At 36.7% G+C, this 26,748-nt stretch overlaps 1 protein-coding gene across 18 annotated transcripts in view; it reads left to right on the forward strand.

Annotated features, from left to right (window-relative positions):
* Positions 1-26,748, forward strand: part of mri (mrityu) — a 483,153-nt gene that overhangs the window by 408,282 nt on the left and 48,123 nt on the right. For 10 of the 18 annotated variants that reach the window (XM_067119179.1, XM_067119182.1, XM_067119184.1 and 7 more), the window contains one exon: positions 24,555-24,634. The exons of 5 other annotated variants lie outside the window; for them this stretch is intronic. In XM_067119179.1, the coding sequence (XP_066975280.1) occupies positions 24,555-24,593 (39 nt within the window). In that variant the 3' untranslated portion in view covers positions 24,594-24,634. Of the gene's footprint in view, positions 1-316; positions 7,570-24,554; positions 24,635-26,748 lie in introns of those variants that run through there. 3 more of the 18 variants (XR_010855758.1, XM_067119176.1, XM_067119177.1) reach the window with 3 other exon arrangements.

A 26,748-nucleotide genomic window follows, 5' to 3' on the forward strand; every position in this document is an offset into this window, starting at 1 on the left:
GGGTATCAAATGAGAATTTTTTTTATAGATGTAAAAAATGAAGTAAAGGGCATTAGCTATTAGAATCAGCAAAAAAGGTGTGTGTATGCAAGTATTTTTCATAAAACTAACCTATAAGCGAACACCATATTCATAAGTTGGGTGTCAGTGAACTACCTATTTTTTCACACTTAAGCTCATATTTTGACATACAGATTTTTTTATAGATATAAAACCAAAGACAGGGTTCTTAGCTATGAGAAACAATCAACAGTGTTGTTAAACAACCTGTTAAAACAAGTTGCTACTTGTCTAATTTCAGCATCTTTGTCCACAGGTTAATACAGTTGCAGCCATATAACTGGGTGGCTGGTGGGTATGGTGCTCTGAGGATCAGAGACTATCAAGGCTCAAAACATCAAGTGTACATAGCTATATTTTCTAAAAATTTATGTTATCTGATTGATATTCCTGTATTCATATCTTTACAGATTATATCACAATGGTCCAACATTTGAAACACTGCCAGGACCCAATTAAAAAACACAAAAAATGCATAACAATCAGTCTTAGAAAAGTGACAGATACACTTGCTGAAAAATGTGATGGTAGACTGAAAAAAGACTCATTGTTGTGTGTGAACTGTTGGAAAATTATAATGAAAAACCCCACTATACTTAGTACCACTGAAAACAAGTCTGATCAAGATTCAAGTGAATCATGTACTATTGACAGTGATTTGAGTAACATTTCTCCAATTAAAGATGTGAAAAATGACAGTGAATACCTCATAGCGGAAAATCCTTCAACCTGACTTGAACCAGTTCTTGCACTCCTAGACCAAACACCAATTACAAAAAGTAAGTACTAAATTAACAGTATAACATATTTAATGCTAGCCTATATCTGTTTGAACTACTATATGAACATTTATATTAACTTTATGGTAGCTACTGTATATACAGTACAACATATATAATTTGCAAGCTTTTGCTTCGAAATGTTAAATCTTTAATATTACTATCGAGTTGACACAAAATGCAAGCTGAGCTACATCCAGTTCTTTAGATATATTCAAGTGTGTGAAGTCTCTCTTTCTGTTGTTTTCAGAAGGGCTGTCATCAAGCCAGAAAAAGCAAAAGGCTCGTGGTAAGCCATTATCTGCTCAGAAATCCCTGAAAAAGAGTCTGGAACTCAGTTATGGTGTTGAAATTCTCGATAAGGAAAATAATAGTGCAGAACCTGAAACTCAATTTGAAAAATATATGAACAAATTAATGAATGAATTGAAACAGTCATTCATGGAGAGCAAATGTCACAATCGCAAACTACAAATATTGACACTCTCACGATCCACAATTGATAAAACAGCTAGCTTCTTTCAAACTACAATATACATGGTAAAGAAAAGCCATTTACTGAAATCAGAACATGGAATCCTTCCAAAAGTTCCAACAATGAGCAAAGGAAAAGTGATAACTGAAGAGAACAAAGATATAGTTAGAAGATTCTATGAGTCAGATGATGTTAGTTGTATGTGTCCTGGACAAAAGGATTGCATTAAAGTTGTCAGTGCTGAAGGTCCAACAAACGTGCAAAAGCGATTGATCCTTGGAAATTTAGAGAGATTTTTGAACTATACAAAAATTACGAAAAGAATCCGAAAGTTGGATTTTCCACATTTGCAAAATTATGGCCATCATATTGTGTGCTTGCTGGTAGTGGTGGGACTCATTCTGTCTGTCTGCACTTATCATCAAAATCCAAAATTACAGCTAGCTGCAATAGGAGAAAGAGGTCTTTCTTACAAGGATCTTCTGGATTACAGTGTGTGCAGCACACAGAGAGAGACCTGCATGATGCAACTTTGCAATGATTGCCCAGGGGAAGAGGGTGTCCTGAATTTTCTCGAGTTGCTTGACAGCGTGAAATCAGTTCCAAATGAAGTAATTTACAAGCAGTGGGTGACTGTTGACCATTGTACAATGGTTGATAAGGTGGAACCACTTCATGAATACTTATCATCCCTAAGCATGAAAATCTGTCGGTTGGTTCGCCATCACTTTGCTGCTCAGCAACAGTCCCAGTACTATAAGCAGTTGAAGGAACATTACCACCTGAGAATGAGGTAGTTGTAGTAGGGGATTTCTCTGAGAATTATTCTTTTATTGTCCAGGATGCTGCCCAAGGTTTTCACTGGGACAATTCACAATGTACAGTTCACCCTTTTGTCATCTATACAGATCATCTTTAGACTAGGAACTTAGCCATTTTAGTTTGTGTTTCTTATCTGTATCACTAAAACACAACACTTGTAATGGTTTACACATTCATAATGAAGCTTATGACTTATGTTAAATTCAGATGCCCACAAATCAAGAAGGTGCACTATTTCTCAGATGGATGTGCTGGCCAATATAAGAACAGATAATTTCACAAACCTCTGTTACCATGAAGAGGATTTTGGTCTGGCTTGTGAGTGGTATTTCTTTGCTACATCCCATGGAAAAAATGCCTGTGATGGGATTGGAGGGACACTAAAAAGAGCTACTGCTCGTGCCAGTTTGCAGAGAACTACTGAGAGGCAAATTCTTACACCAGAACACATGTTTCAGTTTTGTGAAGAAAACTTAAGCAAGAAGATCAAATTTTTCTATGTTACTACAGCAGAATTGAAAGAGGCAGAAAAGAAGTTGGACCATCGATTTAAGGAAAGTAGGGCCATTCCTGGAACTCAGAAATATCACAGATTTGTTCCCCTGGACAAGGAAGAGCTGATGGTGTATCCCATCTCAAGTGGCATTGGAGAAAAGAAAAGAATAAGGAAAGGTCACATTTCTGGTGAACCTACAATACTTGGTAACCCAAAGTGTATCAAACCAGGAGAGTATGTTGGATGCATTTACAACAAGGAAGTTTGGTATGGAATTATGGAGGAATACTGTGAAGAGTTTGATGATTGCACAGTAAATTTTCTACACCCTTCTGGGTCATCAGGAGCGAGTGCATATTACTATCCATCAAACAAGGATTCATGTGCTGTGCCAGGACATCATATATTAACTGTAATGAGTTGTCCTAGCCTAAGAGGAGGCAGCAGAATTCAGTACATTTTTCAAAAAAAAGAAATTGATGAAAGCATTGCAAATGCAAAACTTGTGTTGGCTAGCACATGAATCCATAAAGTAGGTGTTGTTCTTTGTTATAACTATTATGTCCAGTGCAGATTAGCAGTAATATAAGTTTTATTTCTTATATTCTTGGTGTTTGCTCAAATTTATATCTAAGGACTAAGATATTACAATTCCTGGAATATATAAGCAATTTATAAATTTGGTGTTTACTTAAGTGACATGAAAAGTACCAACAATGATTTTTTATTGTTTTGTTCAGTTGTAAGTTAGTTACATAAAACGTACCAAAATTACCAAACATTTTTATGATTGTTCCTCATAGCTAAGAACCCTGTCTTTGGTTTTATATCTAAAAAAATCTGTATGTCAAAATATGAACTTGTGTGGAAAAATAGGTAGAACTGAAGCCCTACTTATGAATATGGTGTTCACTTAGAGGTTAGTTTCATGAAAAATACTTACATACACAAACTTTTTTTGCTGATTGTAGTAGCTAATGTCCTTTCCTTCATTTTTTACATCTATAAAAAAATTCTCATTTGATACCCTGGAAGTCAAATTGTGACCTCAAATTTTGTTTTTTGTATAACTTTTATTTTTCAACCTAGAGTTTTAAAACCTATATATTTGAATTCCTTGGCTCTTTCTGATTTTAAATACATATACATTTTGATCATTATTAACCAAGTTATGGGTCGGTGAAAATATGTGGCCTCATACATGACCTCAAATTTCCCGAGGTCATATCTTTTGAACTATTTGTCGGATTGGTCTAAAAATTTCAGAAATGGATTCAGGGCCTATGATTTCCCTATAAACCAAATTTCAGCAAAATCTGAGAGATGAGGGTGTTAAGCACTGGTTGATCTGACAGAGAATGCCCCTTTAGCCAGTGTAAAGTTAGTGGAGAGGTGGGAGAACCACCCACTCACTCAAGTAACATTACTTTTTCTTTTGTTGAACAGACGCTTTGCATTATTCTTTACCATGACTGTTGTTGAAGTTTACCTAAATATTTTTTGGTGTGGATGGTTGATGACTTTGGATTATTTCCTTTTGATCACAGACTTTATGATAGTTGTAGAAGTGATGATGCCTGATGACTCTCGTTCTCTTAAGAATTATCAGCATAGATACCGAGTGTGAATGTGTGTGTACAGTGTTCATGCCCTCTGTAATTGTTAATTCTGCTGTTTACTGTTCTTTATGCAGAGATCAGGTGTGCATACTGTCTCTGAATTGTGTTGATTCTCTCTCATGGTGTTCCACTTAGTGGAAGAAGTATAGGTCAAGGTGGAGGAAATTGAGGAGGGTGCGGTTAGTGTTTTATGAAGGCAATACACCATTAGGAGAGTACATGCAGACTGGATGGCAGTCCTCTCGGACTCTCTCTGGCTGGAACTAAAGTTGGTGTGATGCAGGTTCATGTGACCCCATCTCCACTTTGGTTCACACTTCTGCTTTGGCAATGATGACTCCAAGGCATCGTCTGGAGATGAAAGAGCTGGTGAAGGCAAACCCTTCCTCGGGCATTCTGGGAGGGGTTACTGCTTTAGCAGCCACCTTTATGACAAAGACCATGCTTGCTGCTACTGTGGCTGCTTCAGCAGCCCCTACTCCTGTCCATCCCTGGTCATAAGGGGTCAACAAAATGCCACGGAGCTTTGCTCTCCTGATCGTCCACATCAGATTCATCTTCCTCCCCTATATCCACATTAGGAGAAGCTTAAGAATATAGCTAAGTAGTCTTGTTGTGGCCATTACTCTGTTTAAGAGTTACAGCAGTCCCATTAACTTGCAGTGGCAAGCTAATGGGTATTATAGGTGGATCAGCTCTCAAGTTCTCTCTTAATTGATCACCAGTACACAAGTTTGCTCATGTCCAGTGACTAGTACATAACTCAGAATGCCTCCACATGCATGGTCTTCTAGTAAGAGGAGAAAGAGCTGAATCTTCTGTATTTTTGCTTCAGAGCTGATTCTTCTGTATTTTTGCTTCTCTGGAAGCACAAAGGGAAGAGTCCTCACTTCTCCTGACTATTGACAATACCAGGTTTTTGGAGTGAGCTTGGCTTGTCATGAAACATACTCTTGACTGGTCCCCAGAACAATGTGGGCATAGCTGCACTCTTGTGTTTAGGACCAACCCAGGTCCATATCTGGACATGCACACCCAGGAGTCAACCTGGCCCATGCACTGCTTGGTTTTGTTCCACATAGGAAGGGCAGTACACGATCCTGCTCACCATGATTGGTCAGCAAGACCGACCTGGCTGTTTTAGTGTCCAGCTCAAAGCTTGAAGATTTTGAATGTGGTCCACCTTTATTGTCATCAAACTCTTGGCTCTGTTTAGAGCTTACTCTAGACATTCGTCACAGTCGTCATTGTAAGCAAAGGGTTGGGTTGCCACATCATCTCTCTCTGTTTCGGTGGAAGGTCATTCTCTTTCTGTCTTTGATTCTGCTGGAGTCGAAGGTCCCTTGCCTGTGGAACCCTTGCAGGCTGAGTAGGAAAAGCACTTTGGCAATCAGTGCTACTCCTCAGTATCCAGTGTCTCTTCTTCTCAAGGAATGAGCCAGGAATCTTCTCAACCCTTTTGGTCTTTACCTCCAGACCTCAGTCTGGCAGAAAGGCAAGGGAAGGGAGATGGAGTACTGATGTTGAAGTTGGCAATTTTCCTCTTGCTGCAATGAGTTGGGGATGCTTGTCTCATCATTGTGTAATGTGGCAGTTATGGCGCAGAGCTCTTGAATAGTCTTTGTTCTCCAGGATGGTTACAGAATACCTTTTAAGGCATTCCATATTTTGCAGGATTGTCCAAATCTCCCATGCTGTCTGAAGAGGTGCAGACAATGCAGGAGAAAGAAATGCTAGTAATCATAGACGACTATACATGAAGCTTTATAGTCATTGTATCAAGGTGGAAAATGCAACTGGGGGCTGGATACAGGTCATGGACCTCTCACCACAGAATGATTTTGTTTGTCAAACTCCATTCAAGATGGAAACCCCACATTTTGTACATTTTTCTCAGAGTGGGCAGTGAACTTTTGGCCCTGCAAGCATTCTAGGATCAGTTAGTGGGTCACTTGGTGTTGTTGTTGAGTGACAGCACAACTGTGGTGGCATATGTCCACAAGTAGGGGGACAGTCTCCCTCTCCTTCAGCAGGTTGGCAAAGCAGGTGCATGACTGGGTGGTTTGCCACACCATTAAGCTGTCAGTCAGCTGCATCCAGGGCCAGTGGAATGTATGTCAGACCAGCTCAATCTCCAGAGGTAGGTCATGGGGATGGAGTGGTCTTGCATTTATATGGTGTGGTAGTAAGGCTGTTTGGGGTTGAAGATAACTTCCAACACCTCTGGGACCACAGCAAGTACACCTTTACCTCATTCGGCTTGATACATTGAGTAATCATCCTTAGGCTGGCATCCCAATCTGCTGACCTTCCTCATTGATGCACTAAGTTTGTGGCCCTCACTGCTTTGGAAACCACGTTTGCTAAGGTACCATCAGGTTGTGGCGTTGCTTGCACTTCATTGATACAGACTTATCCAGCATTTCCTGTGAGAGAGGTTTTTCTTGCAGAGTTGTGAGGAAGATGCTAGGTATCGTGTGAAAGTTTACAGCAGATGTCTATCAGCCACAGTGGGTCATCTTCGGTGGTTGGTGACATCAGGAGAGGGATGTATCTCAGTTTGAACCCATTATACAGTAGATGCAAAGTTCTTGTTCACTATACCTCTGCTGAGACAAGTTTCACTCTGCCTCTGCAGTATGCACCTACTTCTTAACCCTTTCCTAGGTCTTCCAGCTTAAGGGCATGAACCTCTCTGCCTCAGTTCAGGTCTCCATGCTGTTAAAGAGCTTTGAGCAGTCTTGCTAGTCTCACCCAGGCACTGTATGAACCCTCAGGGCATCTTCAGACATAGAGGTCACACTTGTCTTTTTGCTATCGGTAGCACCTGTGAAGTATGGCCTGCTGATGGATGGTAACCCCTCTCATTCTCTCCTTCAAGACTTTCTTGGTGATAATAATGATGAGATGATCTTGTGTCTATTGAGTTTTGTAGTGTTACTTACACAGGACTCAACATATTGCATATTAAGCCTTAGTGTTGAAGACTGTTGTTAGTATCGGCAGTCACAAGAATGAAGAACTGTTAAACCTTGGTGTATGGTTGCTTTAAATCATGAATAAATTGGTTCATGATCAGAAATTTGGGGGATTTCAAACAGCAAGCTAGAATGCTTAAGCATTGTAAACAAAAGCTGGGATACAGAGAAAAAAACATTTTGTGACCACCGAGTCTGCGTTTTACAAAAGATGTCACTCACTTCAGACTTAGTGGAATTTTTGTGATTTTTGTTCTTTACTCCTAACAAGGAAGTGAAGATGGGTTTAAAGAAAACCAACAATGTTACTAAATCAAAAAAATAAAAAAAAGAGATCAAAGTGAAACATGAAAATAGTGTATGCATGACATACTGCCATGCAATTTGCTATGGCCAAGTCCATGGCCTACACATGAAAACAAAAATAGGATCTTTCAAAGCAGTTGATGCTGAGAAAGGAGTGACAGTACAAAGATCAAAAATAGTAAGAGGAGGTGGAAAAATTGCTGCTGGCTTGGATAAATGACACAGTTATTAGGTGATAGTGTTTCACAGGCCATAATTTATGAGAAAGCGAGGCAGTTAAATGACAAATGAGTAGTCTGACTTCTTAAAACTGGCACCCTTGGGACCAGGCCACTGCCAGACCACAGAAAATCCCCAGTGACAGAAATCACCCCTAAAAAAACTCCTTATGTAAACAGCCTTGCCAGCTCACATATAGTGGTGTGTTCTCAGAAGTAGAACAAAGCTCATGAAATAATCATTGTCATTTGTTAGGTTTAGTTCCTTAGGAAAATTCTGGCCTGCTTCATAAGCATCTCTCTGGAAATGCTTGCACCTTTGCTACGGTGGAGCTTAAACCTCAGTATAAGAACATTGTCAAATTCTGATCTGGCGCCCTTCATTGTTTTTCGGCACTTCAAACTTTTCTGGCTTTTTGTTTTCTGCAAAAACCTAAAAATCTGCTGCGTTTGTTTTTTTTAACCCTGTATGAGTGTGTGTGAGAGAGAGGGAGAGAAGAGTGGCTCCTGGTTAGGTTGTTACACTGGCAGACATCCTTTTGCAAAAGTCAAATAGTACAGTTTTATTGAGAATAATGATAATTTTACTAAAACTTCATGCATTATTGTCTCATTGTATTATAATTTATGAACATAGCAATCACACACCATAATGTTTACATTATTAAAATGATCAGCTGATTGCGTTTTACCGACATGATCACAACCAATAATTGCTAAATGAAATGCATTTCAGAGATTTGTTTTTTATGTAAATATCAAAGTAGAGTTTAAAAATGCAACTTACTTTGTTTATAAATGCAGCAAATTAAATGAAGTAAATGTGTGATTTTGCTAGCATCGGATGTTGCTTTTGGCTCTTCTAAAACTTTTTTTGGCCACAGCTACAACTCTAATTTAAGTGCCATACTTTCTTAAAACTTTCATCTCCATTGAGTGAAGAATGAATAAAGATTTATTTTTATTTTTATTTATGGAATTCACCATTGAAAATTAGAACATTTTTAACAAGTCGACAACTGTAACGCAACCCTTAATAAAACGTGTTAGTTCCAGTAACTGACATTGCCAGATGGAAGTTTCTGGATTCGATTGTTTATGTAAGAATGTACACTCGGCAAGAAAAGTGAGGATACAGTTTTTTTTAAATCTTCGGACATATATTGCTAAATAATGAGACATTGGCAACTTTAGAAAGGGGAGGAGCTTCAGTCTTAATGTGTTTGTTTTTTGCTTGACGTCCTATAACTTTCAATCATATTCTAGGGTTCTGAAATCATTGATACTTAAATGCAGTAGTAAGCTTCACAGTATTCGTTCAAGTTGTAATTTGCAGCGACAGTTCTGAGCAAAATAAACATTTTTCCACATAACCTACGAAGTAACCTTGCACATATGAATTTATGACACCACAATGAACAGAATGCTTGCATAATCAGAAATGCGATCTTCCTTAATGAAATCAAGAGTTAAATTTGAGCTATGTCCAACGGAAAACTTGGTGAACAATAAAGGAACGAATGCAATGTTATGGTGAGAGAGAGAGAGAGAGAGTTGCTGTTGTGTAAGCCTAGGCCTATATGTAGAGCTACTCATTTCATTATTTTTTTCTTTTAGAGATTCAGCCATACTGTATTTGTATAGTATGTTTTAGCAATGGAGAGAGAGAGAGAGAGAGACTATGGCAACATTAAGAAACATCCAGTTACTTGTGTTTTCCCGCTGAAGTTATCGTGGTACTCCGCACATCATAGAGAACGCTTTTGCGGATTTAAATAGATTGGGCCAACCTGCCCGAGCTGTCACAATATTTACTGCCATTAATTCCAGCTGACCTTTAACACCGTGAAATACAAATATGAATCTGTAAAAATTAAAGAAATTATCATTACCTCATATGATGATGCAATAATAAGCCTGTTCATAATGGAAAACGAGTAAATATTGCCGTTCTGATAAACAGTACTACACGAGATATCCACACACAATCTTTTAGATCTCTCTGACGAAGTCATCTGAGAAATTCTGATTACTTCGGACATGCATGGTGTTTTTAAGTATCTGAACGTTTTTGTTTTGCAGATTTAACATATATGATATAATTTGCATTGTATTTTCATATTTGCATTGTATTTTCATATTAAAATTCGATGAACGAAATCTATAGAAAACTGTATCTTCACTTTTCCTGCCAAGTGTACACTCGGCAAGAAAAGTGAGGATAGTTTTCATTAGATTTCGTTCATCGAATTTTTAATTTTTTTCTTACAGAAAACACATAATCTCGGTAAATTTACTCTAGAATATGAAAATACAATGCAAATTATATCATATATATTAAATCTGCAAAAACAAAAACGTTCAGATACTTAAAACCACCATGGATGTCCGAAGTAATCAGAATTTTCAGATGACTTCGTCCATAGAGATCTAAAAGATAGTGTATGGATATCTCGGTGTAGTACTGTTTATCAGAACGGCAATATTTACTCGTTTTTTCCGTTATGATCAGGCTTATTATTGCATCATCATGCGAGGTAATGATAATTTATTTAATTTTTACACATTCATATTTATATTTCACGGTGTTAAAGGTCAGCTGGAATTAATGGCAGTAAATGATGTGACAGCTAGGTAGGTTGACCAAATCTATTTAAATCTGCAAGGGCTGTTTCTATGATGTGCGGAGTACCGAAAAACAAGTAACTGGATGTTTCTTTGATGTTGCCATAGTTTCTCTCTCTCTCTCTCTCTCTCTCTCTCTCTCTCTCTCTCCATTGCTAAAACATACTATACAAATATAGTGTCGCTCACTCTCTAAAAGAAAAAAATAATAAAATGAGTAGCTCTACATATAGGCCTAGGCTTACACAACAGCAACTCTCTCTCTCTCTCTCTCTCTCTCCATTGCTAAAACGTACTATACAAGTACAGGCAGTCCCCGGTTTGCAGCGGGTCCGGCTTATGACGTTCCGAGGTTACGACGCTTTTCAAACATATTCATCAGAAATTATTTCCCAGTTTACGATGCATGTTCCAGGGTTACTGACGCTTCGTATGCCGATCCGACGGAAGAAATATGGCTCCAAAACGGCAGAATAATCAAAATTTGGAGGTTTTTTGATGAAAAACTCAATGAAAATGTAGTTTACGTCTTTTCTATACACCCAAAGCATTAAAAGTAAGATTTTCTTAGGATTTTTGACGATTTTCAACGGTTTTTCGGTTTACGACGATTTTCGGTTTACGACGCGGCGTAAAAACGGAACCCCCGTCGTAAACCGGGGACTGCCTGTATAGTATCGCTCAATCTCTAAATGGAAAAAAAAATAATGAAATCAAATTCAAAATTCAAATTCAAAACATTTATTGACGCAAAATTACATCAAATGGAGCAAGCTAGCTTGCTAACATGCCCCAGACTAAACTTTACAGCAGTTACATAAGCAGCCAAAGTTCACATATATATGGAACACTAGAATTAAATCAAATCATACATAAATATTAAAGGTTTCGAACTTCTTCAAAATTTTCTTTACCTTATCATTGTTTATTATATAACACACCTGTTCAGTAACAGTTTCAGCAAGCCTACTCCTGAACTCAGACAGCTCATAGCATTCCATCATGTAGTGGTGCAAAGAATGAGAAGATGGTTCATTACATAATCTGCATGGTATCCCATTACCTGAGTATACTCCCATACATATCTATAACCAAGTCTAAGTCTCATAGTCATTGTATCAACCTTTGATAATGCTTTCCCATATGTGACATTCGTATTTTCCAGTACATACAAATAATGTTCTAGACTTTCACTGCCATTTTCAATGATGTTACGAATATTTTCAGTCTCCCACTCGTTCCTTTTGAAAATCATCCTTTTCTTAATTCGCGAAATACTGATGTCATTCTCTATATCAATGGCAGCCTTATTTGTGGCCTCTTTAGCCAATGAATCGGCTAGTTCATTGAGTCTAATACCAGTGTGAGATGGTATCCAAAAGAAAAAGTTGAATTACCATGTGTTTGCACTTTACTCACAATATCTCTGCATTGCATAACCACGTCTTGGTTAGCACATACACTGCTGTTTAATGAATATAAAGCACCTTGGCTGTCACTGAAAACATATATATCCTTCCTCTTATCAACTACTGCATTCAACCCTTCATACATAGCAATTAGTTCAGCAGTAGTACTTGAACAGTTATCCTCTACTCTCTTCGAAATAATTTCATCAACACTAATTCCATCAAGGAAGTATTCCCGAATTACAATGCCACACCCCACTCTAACTCCACTAACAGAGCCATCACAATATATATAAACACAGTTAGTCCGTGGTAATGAATTTATTATAGAAAGAAATGACTGTTTCAGTTCATGGGTATTACATTGATGTTTCTTTGCGCCTAGCTTACAGATATTAACATTAAGTCTACAAGTTAACCAAGGTTTAACATTTACAGTAGCAGGTGTTTTAACACAGTACCCAAACAACTGATATTTCACTAGTGTTTTACACAACTTTCTCACGTAATTATTGATTTGAATAGGGGCGGCACCATTACCACAGACCTTATCAACAGCCATTTTAAGACTTCTGTCTGAGTAGCTCTACATTTAGGCCTAGGCTTACATAACAGCAACTCTCTCTCTCTCTCTCTCTCTCTCTCTCTCTCTCTCTCTCTCTCTCTCTCTCTCTCTCTCTCTCTCTCTCTCTCTCTCTCTCTCTCACACATCATAACATTGCATTCGTTCCTTTATTGTTCCCCATGTTTTTCGTTGGACATTGCCCAAATTTAACTCTTGATTTCATTATGGAAGATCGCGTTTCCGATTACGCAAGCATTCCGTTCATTGTGGTGTCATAAATTCATTTGTGTAAGGTTAGTTGGTAGGTTATGTTGAAAAATGTTTATTTTGCTCAGAACTGTCGCTGCAAATTACAACTTGAAAGAATACTGTAAAGCTTACTACTACATTTAAGTATCAATGATTTCAGAACCGTAGAATATGATTGAAAGTTATAGGAGGTCAAGCAAAAAGCAAACACATTAAGACTGAAGCTCCTCCCCCTTCTAAAGCTGCCAGATGTCGCATTAATTAGCAATATATGTCTGAAGATTAAAAAAACTGTATCCTCACTTTCCTTGCCGAGTGTACCTGCTGTTAATTATGCCAGTGTCTTGCATGCAGTAGTAAGTGCTTGATAATTATATGAAAAAATAGTGATGAATTCTTAGAAATGTTGGTAAGCCTGATTTAATGTATGAAGATTTGCATTTAAACCTAATGAACTTTGGCTTCTAGGCCTATTTTTAATAGTGTAGCCGCTGTGGGTCTTCAAAGGAGTTACACCCTCATGGTTCCCCAGGGCTCCATAAGACAGACCAGCCAATTACAAAGAATTCTCTTATACAGGCAGTCCCCGGTTATCGGCGGGGTTCCGTTTCTGAGAGCATGATGATAACTGAAAATCGCCGCTAACTGAAAATCGGCAATTTCGGCGCTTTTTCAGCGATTTTGGGGGGTTATTGGCGCCGAAAAGCACCGATTTTCGGTTATCAGCACCTCTGTTAGGTATGTATCAGCACCAATACCCAATTATCGGCGCCGATAAGTGGAAATCGGCGATTTTCAGCATCGAAAATTGCCGATTTTCGTCGTTAGACAAGCGCCATAAAACCGAATCGCTGTTAACCGAGCCCTCTGTTAACTGGGGACTGCCTGTACTAGTTGATTTTGGCCAGAATAATGCTTGTGGCACAGTGATAGAATATAAAGGACTCAGGACAGGAGGGCTGTATCTCCTGTCCTACAGCAAATACCTAGGCTCTACGTCTTACTCGCATATATGTAACAAGAAGTTAGCACCATCTTCATTACACCCTGGTCTGGCCAAGAGTTCACTAGTCCCCAGGATGTGCTCCGGAATCGCGTTCGACTACTCACTTTATTCGACCACTTTCACAAGTCAAACTTGGAACTTAGTTTTAAAACCCATTGAAAAGTTTTAGTTTCTTAAAATTTTAATGAGCAGGCTTATTTTTGTTTAAAGTCAGAGCCAGTAAGCCTCTTGCAAGGCGAGAAGTTAGGAGATCGCTAGGCTATGCTGTAATTGCGCTGCTGTTTTTTCTTGTTTAATACACAGAGATGTAGCATTAAGGCAATAATATTAGACAATTCTGTTATTGAAACTTATTATACAATGCCCTTTTAACATTAATAGATAATTTGAAGATACCGAAAGGGTAAATTGGGATAGCCTAATTTTCTTGTTTACAAAAAGCTGTGATCGTAGTTATTGCATAATAAATTGCAATGATTTTGGTATATAACAAATTGTAAAACGATCAAAGCAACACAGAGAAAATATTATCACAAAATGATGTATGAAATCGTAACGCGCAGACGTAAAAAAAAGTTTTTTTCAAAAATTCACCATAAATGGAAATATTGTGCTAGAGACTTCCCGTTTGTTGCAAAATGAAGGTAATTGATTGAATATTACTAGACTGTAAGTGTTTTAGCTTACAATTGCAGTTTTCGACCATTTCGGTCGAGTTAAAGTTGACCAAAGGTCGAATTTTTTCTATTTATCATGATTTATATGAAAATATTTCAAAACTGATAAAAGCTACAACCATGAATTATTTTTTGTTGTATTCTACATGAAATCGCGCACATTTTGATATATAAAATTTTATGTAACGACTAATATAAAACGTTGCAAACATTATGACAAAGTGACAAAAGAATTTCTGAGATGTTCGGCCGAGTTACCGCACGAACGTAAGGAAAAAATTTTTTTCAAATATTCACCATAATTCGAAATATTGTGCTAGAGACTTCCAAGTTGTTGCAAAATGAAGGTAAATGAGTGAATATTACTAGAATGTAAGAGTTTCAGCTTACAATTGCGTTTTTCGACCATTTTGGTCGAGTCAAAGTTGACCAAAGGTTGAAATTTTGGCACTTATCGTGATTTATACGAAAATATTTCAAAACTGATAAAAGCTACAACCATGAGTTATTTTTTGTTGTATTCTACATGAAATTGCGCACATTTTCATATATAAAACCTCATGTAACGACTAATATAAAATGGTGCAAACATTACGACGAAGTGACAAAAGAATTTCTGAGGTGTTCGGCAGAGTTACCACGAGCAGATGTAAGGAAAAAGTTTTTTCAAAAATTCACCATAAATCGAAATATTGTGCTAGAGACTTCCAATTTGTTGCAAAATGAAGGTAAAGGATCGAATATTACTGGAATGTAAGAGTTTTAGCTTACAATTGCGTTTTTCTACCATTTCAGTCGAGTCAAAGTTGACTGAAGGTTGAAATTTTGGTACTTATCATGATTTATATGAAAATATTTCCAAACTGCTAGAAGCTACAACCATGGGTTGTTTATTGTCGTATTTTACATGAAATTGCACACATTTTCATATATAAAACTTTATGTAATGGCTAATATAAAATGGTGCAAAAATTACGACAAAATGACGAAAGAATTTCTGAAATTTTCGGCTGAGTTACAGCGCTGATGTAAGGAAAAAGTTTTTTCAAAAATTCACCATAAATCGAAATATTGTGCTAGAGACTTCCAATTTGTTGCAAAATGAAGGTAAATGATTTAATATTACTAGAATGTAAGAGTTTTAGCTTACAATTGTGTTTTTCTACCATTTTGGTCAAGTCAGAGTTGACCGAAGGTTAAAATTTTTTGTAGTCGACGTACGGTACGTCTGCTCGTCACCCGACAGACAATTTTAGTCGACTTACGATACGTCCAGTAGGCGTTTTAGGGTTAAAGTATTTCATATAAAGTATTACTGTATACCTGGTTCAAATACTAAGGTTTACCTAGATGTCATGGCAAACATTCCAGATGGTCCTGTTTTTCCTACATCTTAGAACAAATAAACCACTTTTTCTACATGGGCTCAGAATTATTTTAGTGGCCCTCAGTAAAAAGGCAGACCCTCACTCCATTGTTAAGTCACATGGCATCCAAAAGGTGAGTGCATTGTAAACTTTCTTCAGAAATGTTTCCTTTGAAGAAGTGTGAGTGTATGGAGTGGTTGTTATAGACATTTTTCCTGAACTGGTGAAAGTGCAGTAATACTGCAGCCAGACCTGACACAGTGAGGTAAGTCACTGTAGAACCACAATGGATAATACATTTATAGGTTTGTGTGTCTCCTGTTCTTTATTGCCAGACCTGAATGGGTATCCAGAATAAAGAAACTGTTGATACCTGTGACTTTACTTTGAATAAAAAAAATTCCTGAAACACTATTGCCATGAGAGTGGTGGTCATGCTGAGATATTGCTGGGGAAGGTGCAATAATCCCACAGCCAGACCCACCATAATAAGGTAAGCCACCTTCGAACCACAAGAATAATACATTCTGGTTCTTGTGTTGTTCCCTGTTGTTTGTTGCCAAACCTTATGGGTGTCTGGAATAAAGAAAATGGTTAATAACCTGTGACTATGCCTCGGACCAAAATTAATCTGGGTTGTTGGGATTTATTTATTAGGACCTAAGCCATTTTGTCACCTGTCAATTTCTTTTGTATGCTCCTTTGAGGATGAACAGTGGCTATACTATCAAAAAGAGGTTTTGACATAGGAAAAACCTGTTTTTGGTATTTGCTGTGAGTCCTCAAACCTTCCTACTTTCCCTGACAAAAAGGCACAGGACTCGGGTGAACATTATCTTGCACAGACCTGGTGTGTAATGAAGATGGCACTGACTTGTTGTCACATCTGTGCAAGTGTGACGTAGACCCTAGGTAATCATTGTAGGACAGGATATAGAGGTCTCCTGTCCTGATTCCTTTATATTCAATCACTGTGCCAACAAGCACTATTCTGGCCAAGACCAACTATAAGAGAATTCTTTGTAATTGGTTGGTCTGTCTTATGGAGCCCTGGGGGATCATGAGAGAGTAACTCCTTTGAGGACTCACAGGGGCCACCAAAGATAGATGTTTCCTACGTCAATACCCGTTTTGTTAACTAAAAGCTAACTTGGATACAATATGCATTATCAGTGGTATCTACCGAAACAGAGACAGGCATATAAAGCCTACCAAGGGATTCAGAGACGATGAAACACGGTTTTTTGGCAATATCTTTTTATCAGAGCAGTGGATAAAGGTGAAAGTTGGCAAGTGTATATTTTATGACCCTACCTAATTTTTGCAAGTATTATTTAGTACAAGAGTTCAATAGTTCTGGTAATTATCAGGGTAAAAGTGTGTTTCATATGCCAGAGCCATCAAAACTGCAGGTAAGGGTTTTGAACACAATAATGATGTTAACCTATGACGTCATGAAGCCACAGTGAAGAGAAGTTTACATGTGGGGAAAATGTCTCTTCACTGTGGCTCTGCCCATTTGCTGATGACATTCACTAATTAATATTAGTATCCATCGTAGGCTTCAGCGATATCAATGATGGCGAGCATTCTCAATAATTTTATTATTATTATTTTATGGAGGTTTCATCACAACTTCCACAGCAGTTGGGGCAAACTCATTAGCTTGGAATTCTTCCATTTTCCTGATGTTCGTATTGTTTCTGCTCTACAATTAATTCAATGCATGTAATTCATCCACACAGTGAACCAGTCTATAGTTCATTTGTTAGATCTACATCTATTCAGGGCGGGAATACAAAAAGACAATCCGTTTTGTTGTATCTCAGGTTTCATCACTATAGCCTGTTTGCAGCCTATTTGCAGCAAGTCAGGAGCAGTAACTAGAAGTAGAATTCAAATGAAAAGCAATGATACCTATTTTCCCTCAACTATCGGAGGTGTAAAGGTTAACGCCATTGTTTTATTTCAGTTAACCCTTAAACGCCGAGCGTCTATTTACAAAAGTGTCTCCCGTGTGCCAGTGGGGTTTGAGAGTTAGTGCTGAAGTGGAAAGAAAGTTTTTTTCAAAAAATCACAGCACGCTTAGTTTTTAAGATTAAGAGTTCATTTTTGGCTCCTTTTTTTTTGTCATTGCCTGAAGTTTAATATGCAACCATCAGAAATGAAAAAAATATCATTATCATATATAAATATTGGAATATATGACCGCGAAAAAAAATGTCATATATAATTGTATACAAATCACGCTGTGAGCAAAAGGGTTAAAGCTAATGAGTTTTTTTTTTATTATACACTAAATTGCGATGTTTTTGGTATATAACAAATTGTAAAACAATCAAAGCAACACAGAGAAAATATGATCACAAAATGATGCATGAATTAAGAACGTCATGGACGTAAAAAAAGTTTTTTCAAAAATTCACCATAAATCGAAATATTGTGCTAGAGACTTCCCATTTGTTGCAAAATGAAGGTAAATGATTGCATATTACTAGAATGTAAGAGTTTTAGCTTACAATTGCAGTTTTCAACCACTTGGTTGAGTTAAAGTTGACCAAAGGTCGAATTTTTTCTATTTATCGTGATTTATATGAAAATATTTCAAAACTGATAAAAACTACAACCATGAGTTATTTTTTGTTGTATTGTACATGAAATTGCACACATTTTGATATAAAAACTTTATGTAACGGCCAATAGAGCACAGTGCAAAACTTACGACAACGTGACTAAAGAATTTCTGAGATGTTCGGCCGAGTTAGCGCGCACGAACGTAAGGAAAAAGTTTTTTTCAAAAATTCACCATAAATCAAAATATTGTGCTAGAGACTTTTTGTTTGTTGCAAAATGAAGGTAAATGATTGAATATTACTAGAATGTAAGAGTTTTAGCTTACAATTGCATTTTTCTACCATTTCGGTCGAGTCAAAGGTGACCGAAGGTTGAAATTTTGGCACTTATTGTGATTTATATGAAAATATTTCCAAATTGATAAAAGCTACAATCATGACTTATTATATGTTGTATTCTACATGAAATTGCGCACATTTTCATATATAAACTTTATGTAACGGCTAATAGAAAACGGTGCGAAAATTATGACAAAGTGACTAAAGAATTTCTGAGATTTTCTGCAGAGTTAGCGCGCGCAGATGTAAGGAAAAAGTTTTTTTCAAAAATTCACCATAAATCGAAATATTGTGCTAGAGACTTCCCGTTTTTTGCGAAATGAAGGTAAATGATTGAATATCACTAGAATGTAAGATTTTTTGCTTATGAGAAAAAAAATATATATATATATACTGTATATATATATATATATATATATATATATATATATATATATATATATATATATATATATATATATATATATATATATATATATATATATATATATATATATATATATATATATATATATATATATATATATCTATACATACACATACATACATACACACACACAACGTTGGGACATCTCTGCGTACGTCTTATTGCGTCACAAACACGCTAACACTTGCACAAGTTCGACAAAGCACGAACGCGTCAAGAAATCGCTCTCTGACAATGCGTCGCTGATGCTTTCTAGTGGGAGAAGAAAGAAATTCGCACATGTGCAGCTGGGTCACGCTTGTAAACAAAACAACAGTGTGACCCGTGAACTCCCAGCATCCCTCAAGGCGCGTGATTTAAAATTTTTCTTAAACTAGGCGTGTAAGTATTTTTCCGTGAATATTTAAAAAAACTTTTTGTAGTCAACGTATTTTACGTCCACTCGGCACCTGACAGACAATTTTTGTCAATGTAAAATACGCCAGTCGGCGTTAAAGGGTTAATGTAACCCATTGCTGTTTTTTATTTTTCTATTTTTATCATACAGCACCCTAAACAGCGCTCGTATGCTCACTGCAAATAAAAGGTAATGGTAGGAGTCAAGATTTTGAGGGCAAGTTATTATTTACCTACTTTAATATGAATCAAATGTAACACGATTTATATTGATATACACGGAAAGGAAAATATATTGAAATCAGTTTGATTGAGGAACATATTGTTATAATCATTGTGTTTTAATAAATATGTTTTAGATGTAAAATTAAAATGTCTAATACTATACATAATTTATTTACAAAATGTCTTCGTCACTCTCATCGTCGCTAGCGATGTCAATGATGACTGGTTCCCAAATCCACGCTCTCGTGGATATTGTCTAACAGCTCCTGCATACACTTCTGGGGTGGCCAAGTAACTATTACCCACTACAGAAATAGTTACCTATTCATGCCAAAGTAAATCTTGCCATGGGTCTCCTGGCTTGTGTACAAAGCGGCAAGCTGTAGCGCAAATGCAGTCTTGCAACCACGGGGACAATTCCTTATCCTGCTTGCCATTATCGAATTTGTTGACGCCTAGACTGTAAGCATATCCATTCACCGCCTACCTGGTGGATGGGCAGAGCCCCATGACGTTATATTACATTTATGTAACGAATTGCTTTAGGATCCTTGTCTGTGATTTTCTCGGTTCCGGCATCAGCAACTTCATTTTACTCTATAAATATCAAAACTATTGAACTTAGGCACTAAATAATACTTGCAAAAAATTAGGTAGGGTTATAAAATATACACTTGCCAACTTTCACTTTTATCCGATGCCTTGATAAAAAGTTGTTGCCGAAAAACCGTGTTTCATCAGCTCTGAATCCCTTAGTAGCATAGTGTAAATGCACTAAAAATACATCTCGCACTATACGCAATGTATATAATGAAATCTTGTTTTTGGACAACATTTTAATGGTTGCATGATGCACAAGTATATGCAAAAATTATGGTTCTTTTGGATGTTGTGCATTTTGTAGTTTCACAGAAAGTTTTTGATGGAAATAAACTGTGTTTGTATATTTATGGAGCAAACTGTGTTTGTATATTTATGGAGCAAGCTTCAGTTCTGAAATCCAAAAAAAATCCAAAAACTTAAATGACTTGTGGCACCGCCCTTGTAGCCGCTCTAGAACTAATTGTGGCTGATTCTAAAAGATCCCAGACCATGGGAGTTGCCAGAGCATGGAGTGACGGATTTAAGAGGTCGGACTGTAAAAAAAAAAAAAAAAAAAAAAAAGCAATACTGATCCATCAGATGAGTTTAAGACCAGCAGAGGGTGGTTTGAGAATTATGAGAGAAGCAGAATCCACAGTTTTGTTAGGCATGGTGAGACAGAAAGCACTGGCAAAGATGCTTCCAAGAAATTTGTAAAAGAATTTAAGAATTACATAGACACTGAGGGGCTTATTCCCCAAAAAGTGTTTCATATGACGAAACAGTCCCCACCTGAAAGAAAATACCTAAAAGAACCTACATTACAAAAAAGAAAAGGCATTGCCAGGACAATCAATGAAGGACAGGTTGACTCTATGTTATGTGGTAATGTTGGTGGGGACTTGAAAATGAAGCCTTTGGTAGTTTACCTTTCTGAGACCCCAAGGTATTCAAGCAACACAATGTGTTTAAAAATAAACTAAATGTTATGAGGAAGTTTAATAGCAAGGCTTGGGTAACCAGGCCAACTTTTCTGGAGTGGATTTGTAAAGTGTTTGCCCCAAGTGCCAAAAATGACCTTGAGAAGGACAGTCTACTACTCAGGGCTCATATTTTGCTGGATAGTGTTCAAGCTCATCCTCCAAGCTTGGAGACCAGGTTGGCAGAGGAGTATGATTTTTTAAGTGTCAGACCCTCTGTGCAATGTAGACATAACCTCCATCTCCCTATACACACACACACGCACACACACATACATTTTTACTTCAAGTAGAATGTGACCTTTTTAATTAGGCTAAAAAGGTTGCATGATGAAAAAATTCACATTATGCATCATTATATGAAAACAGACATACAGTACTGAGGCTGCCTGTGTTTTTAACATAACAGCTGATGGTTATAAAAAAAGACCAGGCTATTGTTGTTCTCTAATACAGTGCATTATAGGGTAATTTATTTTCAATTACTGTACATACGTAAATCTGTACTGTATGTTTTATTGCTTTTCAATATTTGTTTTATGATATAATCTTTTATCAGTAATTACTCAGATGATAATATAGCTTAGCCTCTTGCACTACATTATATTAGAAATTCATCTTAATATACATACCATCAAAGGCTATGCTGAAAAAATAAATTTAAAGAGTTTGTATATTTTATTTACTATTTCGTTTAATGATATACTTCGTAGGGGGTTAGTACCATCAGTGTACCTCATGCAGTGCACTTAAGACATTACTTAAGATTCTTTGCAGTGTCCCTTCGGCCCCTAGCTGCAATCCCTTTCATTCTGTGTACTGTACTTCTCTTCATATTCTATTTATTCCATCTTACTTTTCAGCCTTTCTTGACAAATGTTTCATAGTGGAACTGTGAGGTTTTCTTCACGTTACATCCTTAAAACCTTTTTACTCTCAATATCCTGTTCAGTGTTGAATGACCTCATAGGTCCCAGCACTGGGCCTTTGGCCTAAATTTTATATTCCATTCCATTTACTGCTGTAATAGTAATAGTAATGGTAATGGGGATCAACGAAATATGTACAAGAGTTACATTTTATGATGGTGGGCTTTAGTTGTGGGAACATGACTTGTACTATCTGAGTGAGAGAAGTGAATTGTTTGGAGTCTGAAGTGATGATGTTGGTATAATCTCTTTTAGCTTACTAGTGTGTGGCATTCAGTTTTTGCTGTACTTGGTAGCTTAGTATTGCCAGGCATACTGCTTGCAGAAGTTTTTTTTTTGGGGGGGTGGGGTAAAATTCTCATCTTATTCATGCATTTCAGTAAGTTGCATATCCCGTAAGTAGGGAAGAGGGTTTACCTGTTACCAAACTTTAGTGATCCAGCCAGCTTACACTCAAGGTAATCCATATAAACAATTTTGGGTTTGTATATACTGCATAGGAAAATTCCCATATCTCTCTCTCTCTCTCTCTCTCTCTCTCTCTCTCTCTCTCTCTCTCTCTCTCTCTCTCTCTCTCTCTCTCTCTCTCTCTCTCTGTCTGACAAACAGATCTACTGGAGGCCCTAATAGCCAGTCATCCAATTCTAATACCATTCCTGTAAGTATGTGCTTGTGTAGATTAAACTACTCAGCAAAGAAAGTCTCTTACCATTTCACTCCTTCTCTTCTGCCTTTGATGGATAACTCAGACAGTGACATTCATTAAGGGCTTAAATTTGTTAACAAAATGCCAACAAAAATAAACTTGTAGGTCAAATATAGGCAGATACTTGAAAATGATAATCCTAAAAATAAGGCAGCAACACTCATGAGTTGATTGGTGTCCTGCACACATTCAGTTGGTTCAATTGCATTGAAATGCTGTCTTCAGCTGGTACAGCATATTGCTTATTGTAGTTTTTTTAGTTTATTTATCTAAAAAATGCTGTTTTTTCAATTTCGTTGATTTTAATTTTAAAAATGTTTTTTTGAAGTTGACACAAGCTAACTGAAAAACTTAAACAGATTACAAAGTAAAGTATGCAGCGTGAATTGCCTGGCTGAGTTGTGTCATAACTTCTTGCCCAATAGTTAAAGAGTCAAAGTGTCATCTGTGTGCATGTGTGTATATGTACAGTATATGTATTTGCTGTGTATGTGCACATACCATGCGTGTGTACACAAATACATCACGCTGGTGTGAACTACACTTGCTATACATTTGCTTTCTTTTTCATTGGCAGAGAGAGAGAGAGAGAGAGAGAGAGAGAGAGAGAGAGAGAGAGAGAGAGAGAGAGAGAGAGAGAGAGAGAGAGAGAGAGAAACTATCCCTTATAAAAAAGATTGAGATCGAGAGGGACAAGCAAATGGCAAATTCCTTATTACTAAAAAAATCTGAGAAAGAAAACTTAGTTTGACAAACTGTCTCCCATCTGCTGTATGATGTATGGATTTAAGTGCCCCACACTACCATCTGAGTTAAGTGACCACTGGATAATGTTGTGAATTATTTAGTTAAAAAATTATGAATGATGGGCATTGTTTAACGGTAACGAATGAAGAAACGAGAGTTCAGAATACATGTTATGGCATTTTAGAAGGTTTCCTTATATTTAACTGGCAACCCTTTGGTCTTAAAGGTGCCAGTCATGGGTTATGTGAGATTTTGTTGTATGTCCAAATTAGTGCCATGTTATTGGTAAGTATTAGCTACTGAATAAATACCACATTCAAAATAATAATTTCAGATAGGAAGTATTTGAAAATGCTTTTTTAGTATTTTGATTATATAGCTGTGTAGGGAGGATTTGCCAGTTAATTTTATTTCTCCAAGTTTTCACATAAAAGTTGTATTTTACAGTATTAAAATGTAATATCACTTAAAAATTTTCATAAGTATTCTTTGTCAGCAGAAAAGGGTTAGACATCACTGTTGTATATTTGGTCTTTATATTATTCTGACCTTTGTGAGTTAGATTAATGTTCATAACATGCTATTGAGTATCTTATTTAATTGTAAAATTCTATAAGGGGACTCCTCAAAGTATTAATGTTACATAATGAGGGATGGGTTTTTTTTATCAGGATCTTGGGTTGTTTGTTCATTATCATATTTTGCATTTCATTGTGAAACTGTAGCCACAGTAGTCTAAAAAAAAGTATGTTTAGATTCTTTTAGAGTTCTTATTTAAACTATTTGGGTTTGTTCTTTAATCAAAATTCATGGGTTGTACCCGACAGTGAGTTGATTATGTGCCAAAGTTTTTACCTGAGACTGGATACTTGCATAGCATTTCAGACTGGAATAAAAGGCCATGATAGATAGAATGGTGTTCCATAAGAATTTTTAAACTATTCGTATGAAGCTTGTGGAAAGCTACTAACTTTAAGACAGCTTCTTTGCATTTTCCAGGAAGCATCAAGATTTGTAAAAAGTTGCCATGTATTATAAACTGAAAACAGTGCCAATCAGTAAAAACACTGCATCTAATGGTGAGCTTGATGTTATTCTTGTCTCTTGTCCTTGTTCACCTCTTTTCATCTTTCTGTCTTTATCCAAGCAGCATTTCTTTTCCAGAAATTTCTTATCATCTCTCGGTTCCTGCGGTTGTCTTATGTTTAGCTCTAGTTTGGCATTCTAGTTAACATCAGTTAATAGTTTGAAATGAAGTGTAGGAAAATACTTCTTTACCATCAACCCATTACAATACCTATATTGCCTATTTCTTTTGTCAATAATGTTTAAGAGCAAGAAAAAGAAAAGCTGTAGGTAGGTACTGCACATGCTCACACAAATCCATTAGTATCCAACTATCAATCTGGTTCATTCTTTGTTTGTGTATTTTACTATTAAGATGTTTACCAGACTTTTTCTGGTTGTAAAATCTCAGACTTTTATATATTGCTTTTTGCCTTTTCACTGTTCTTCATTGCCATGAATGCTTTTATATTTGTTCTCTTAATGTCACTAGCTGTTTTATAGTGTGTTTAGCAGGTGAAAGCAGATGTTCAACCGTTTTGATTCCTTTCCAGTGGTGGCTTTGAATAGCATGCAAGTACCTTTAATTTTTATATCTGAGAAGAAGACTTTGTGATTTAATGGTGATATTTTCTTTAGAATGTTACATAATCTTGGATGTATAGGTTACTAGGGTAATTGTGGTATTAACAAGATAACTGATCTTGAATTGTCACTTTGCTTTTGGGGCTTGAAAGTATGGCGTCAAAGATCCTAATGGGATCTTTTCAATCTTTTTTTTTAAAAAGACTGAAGATATCATTGCTCCTAAGATTACTGCTATTTTCCAAAAGTTAGTTGGACTTGCAAGTTTTCCTTCTGTTTGGTGTAAAGGCAACATTGCTGCATTACCTGAGGGACTAAGTCCATCCTCATGCCCCTCAGAATATAGGCCAGTTTCAGTTACCCCTATTTTATGTAAGATTTTTGAGAAGCTGCTTTCCAAGTGTTTCTGTAGGTTTTACCTGCTACCAGCATTATAGCTTGGGTTTTGTAAAGGCCTTTGTTCTTGTGGTGCACTCTTGTCAGTATCTACTGTGTTGCAGAGTGCTCTTGGTGAGGTTGCAGAGAAGCACATGGTTGGTTTTGACTTTAATGCAGCCTTTGACCATGTACATCACAAAGCCCTTATCTACAAGCTAAGATTTTTTGTATTTGGTGGGTCTTAATATTTTAAATGGATTTTTAATTGGCAAAACCCAAATGATATGTAATGATGACCAATATAGTAGTTTCAGTAATGTTATTTAAAGTGTTCCTCAAGGTAGCGTTCTTGGATCCTTGTTATGTATTATCTATACTAGTGACATGTGGAAAGGTCCAGAGAACAAACTGATAACATGCACTGATGATGGTACTCTCCTTGCTGTTGTTCATTCTCTGCAACTTTGGTCTGTTGTTGCAGAATCCTTAAATAGAAATCTGGCAGGTATTCATGATTGGAGTAGGCTTTGGGGCATGAAGCTCAACCCTTCTAAAATTAAAAATACAGCCTGACAGTCAGCCGATCCAGAACACTTTCGCCTTTGCCTCCTGATGTACATTTAAATGATACTGTTGTAAATGTCAGTGCTTTACAATTTTAGGTGTAATTTTTTATAAGAAAATTACTTTTGAGAAGTATATACATAATATTGCTCCCTCTGCTTTTCAAAAAGTTGGTATCTTGCAGAAGTATTTTTGAATGTTTCATGAAGCTATTATATGTGTTTTAACTCTTCTACCTTCTATGGAGTGCTATTCTCCAGTGTTCTCTTGGATAGTTATGTCATCAGTCAAGTTTATTTTTTCAAATCTTAATGTTGACTTTTGGCATAGAGGTAAAGTGAGTTCATTATATTTGTTGCATAAAATGTACGCGACAAACATCTTCTACACTCTTCTTTACCTGACCTAGCTGTTTTTACTCACAACACTAGACAGGTTGATGCAGCAGGCAGTGTGTGTCTTTACTAGCATCAAGTTTAAAAGTTGTTTTTGAGCTACAACTACAGTGTAGAATGATTTGCCTTATGGAATCTGCCGATGTTTTATTTTCTTTTCCCTCATATAGGCTATTTATATATTTATCACCTTTTCTATAACTTGT

The sequence above is a fragment of the Macrobrachium rosenbergii genome, chromosome 16 (assembly GCF_040412425.1).
Source record: "Macrobrachium rosenbergii isolate ZJJX-2024 chromosome 16, ASM4041242v1, whole genome shotgun sequence".
In the NCBI taxonomy this organism is placed as follows: domain Eukaryota; kingdom Metazoa; phylum Arthropoda; class Malacostraca; order Decapoda; family Palaemonidae; genus Macrobrachium; species Macrobrachium rosenbergii.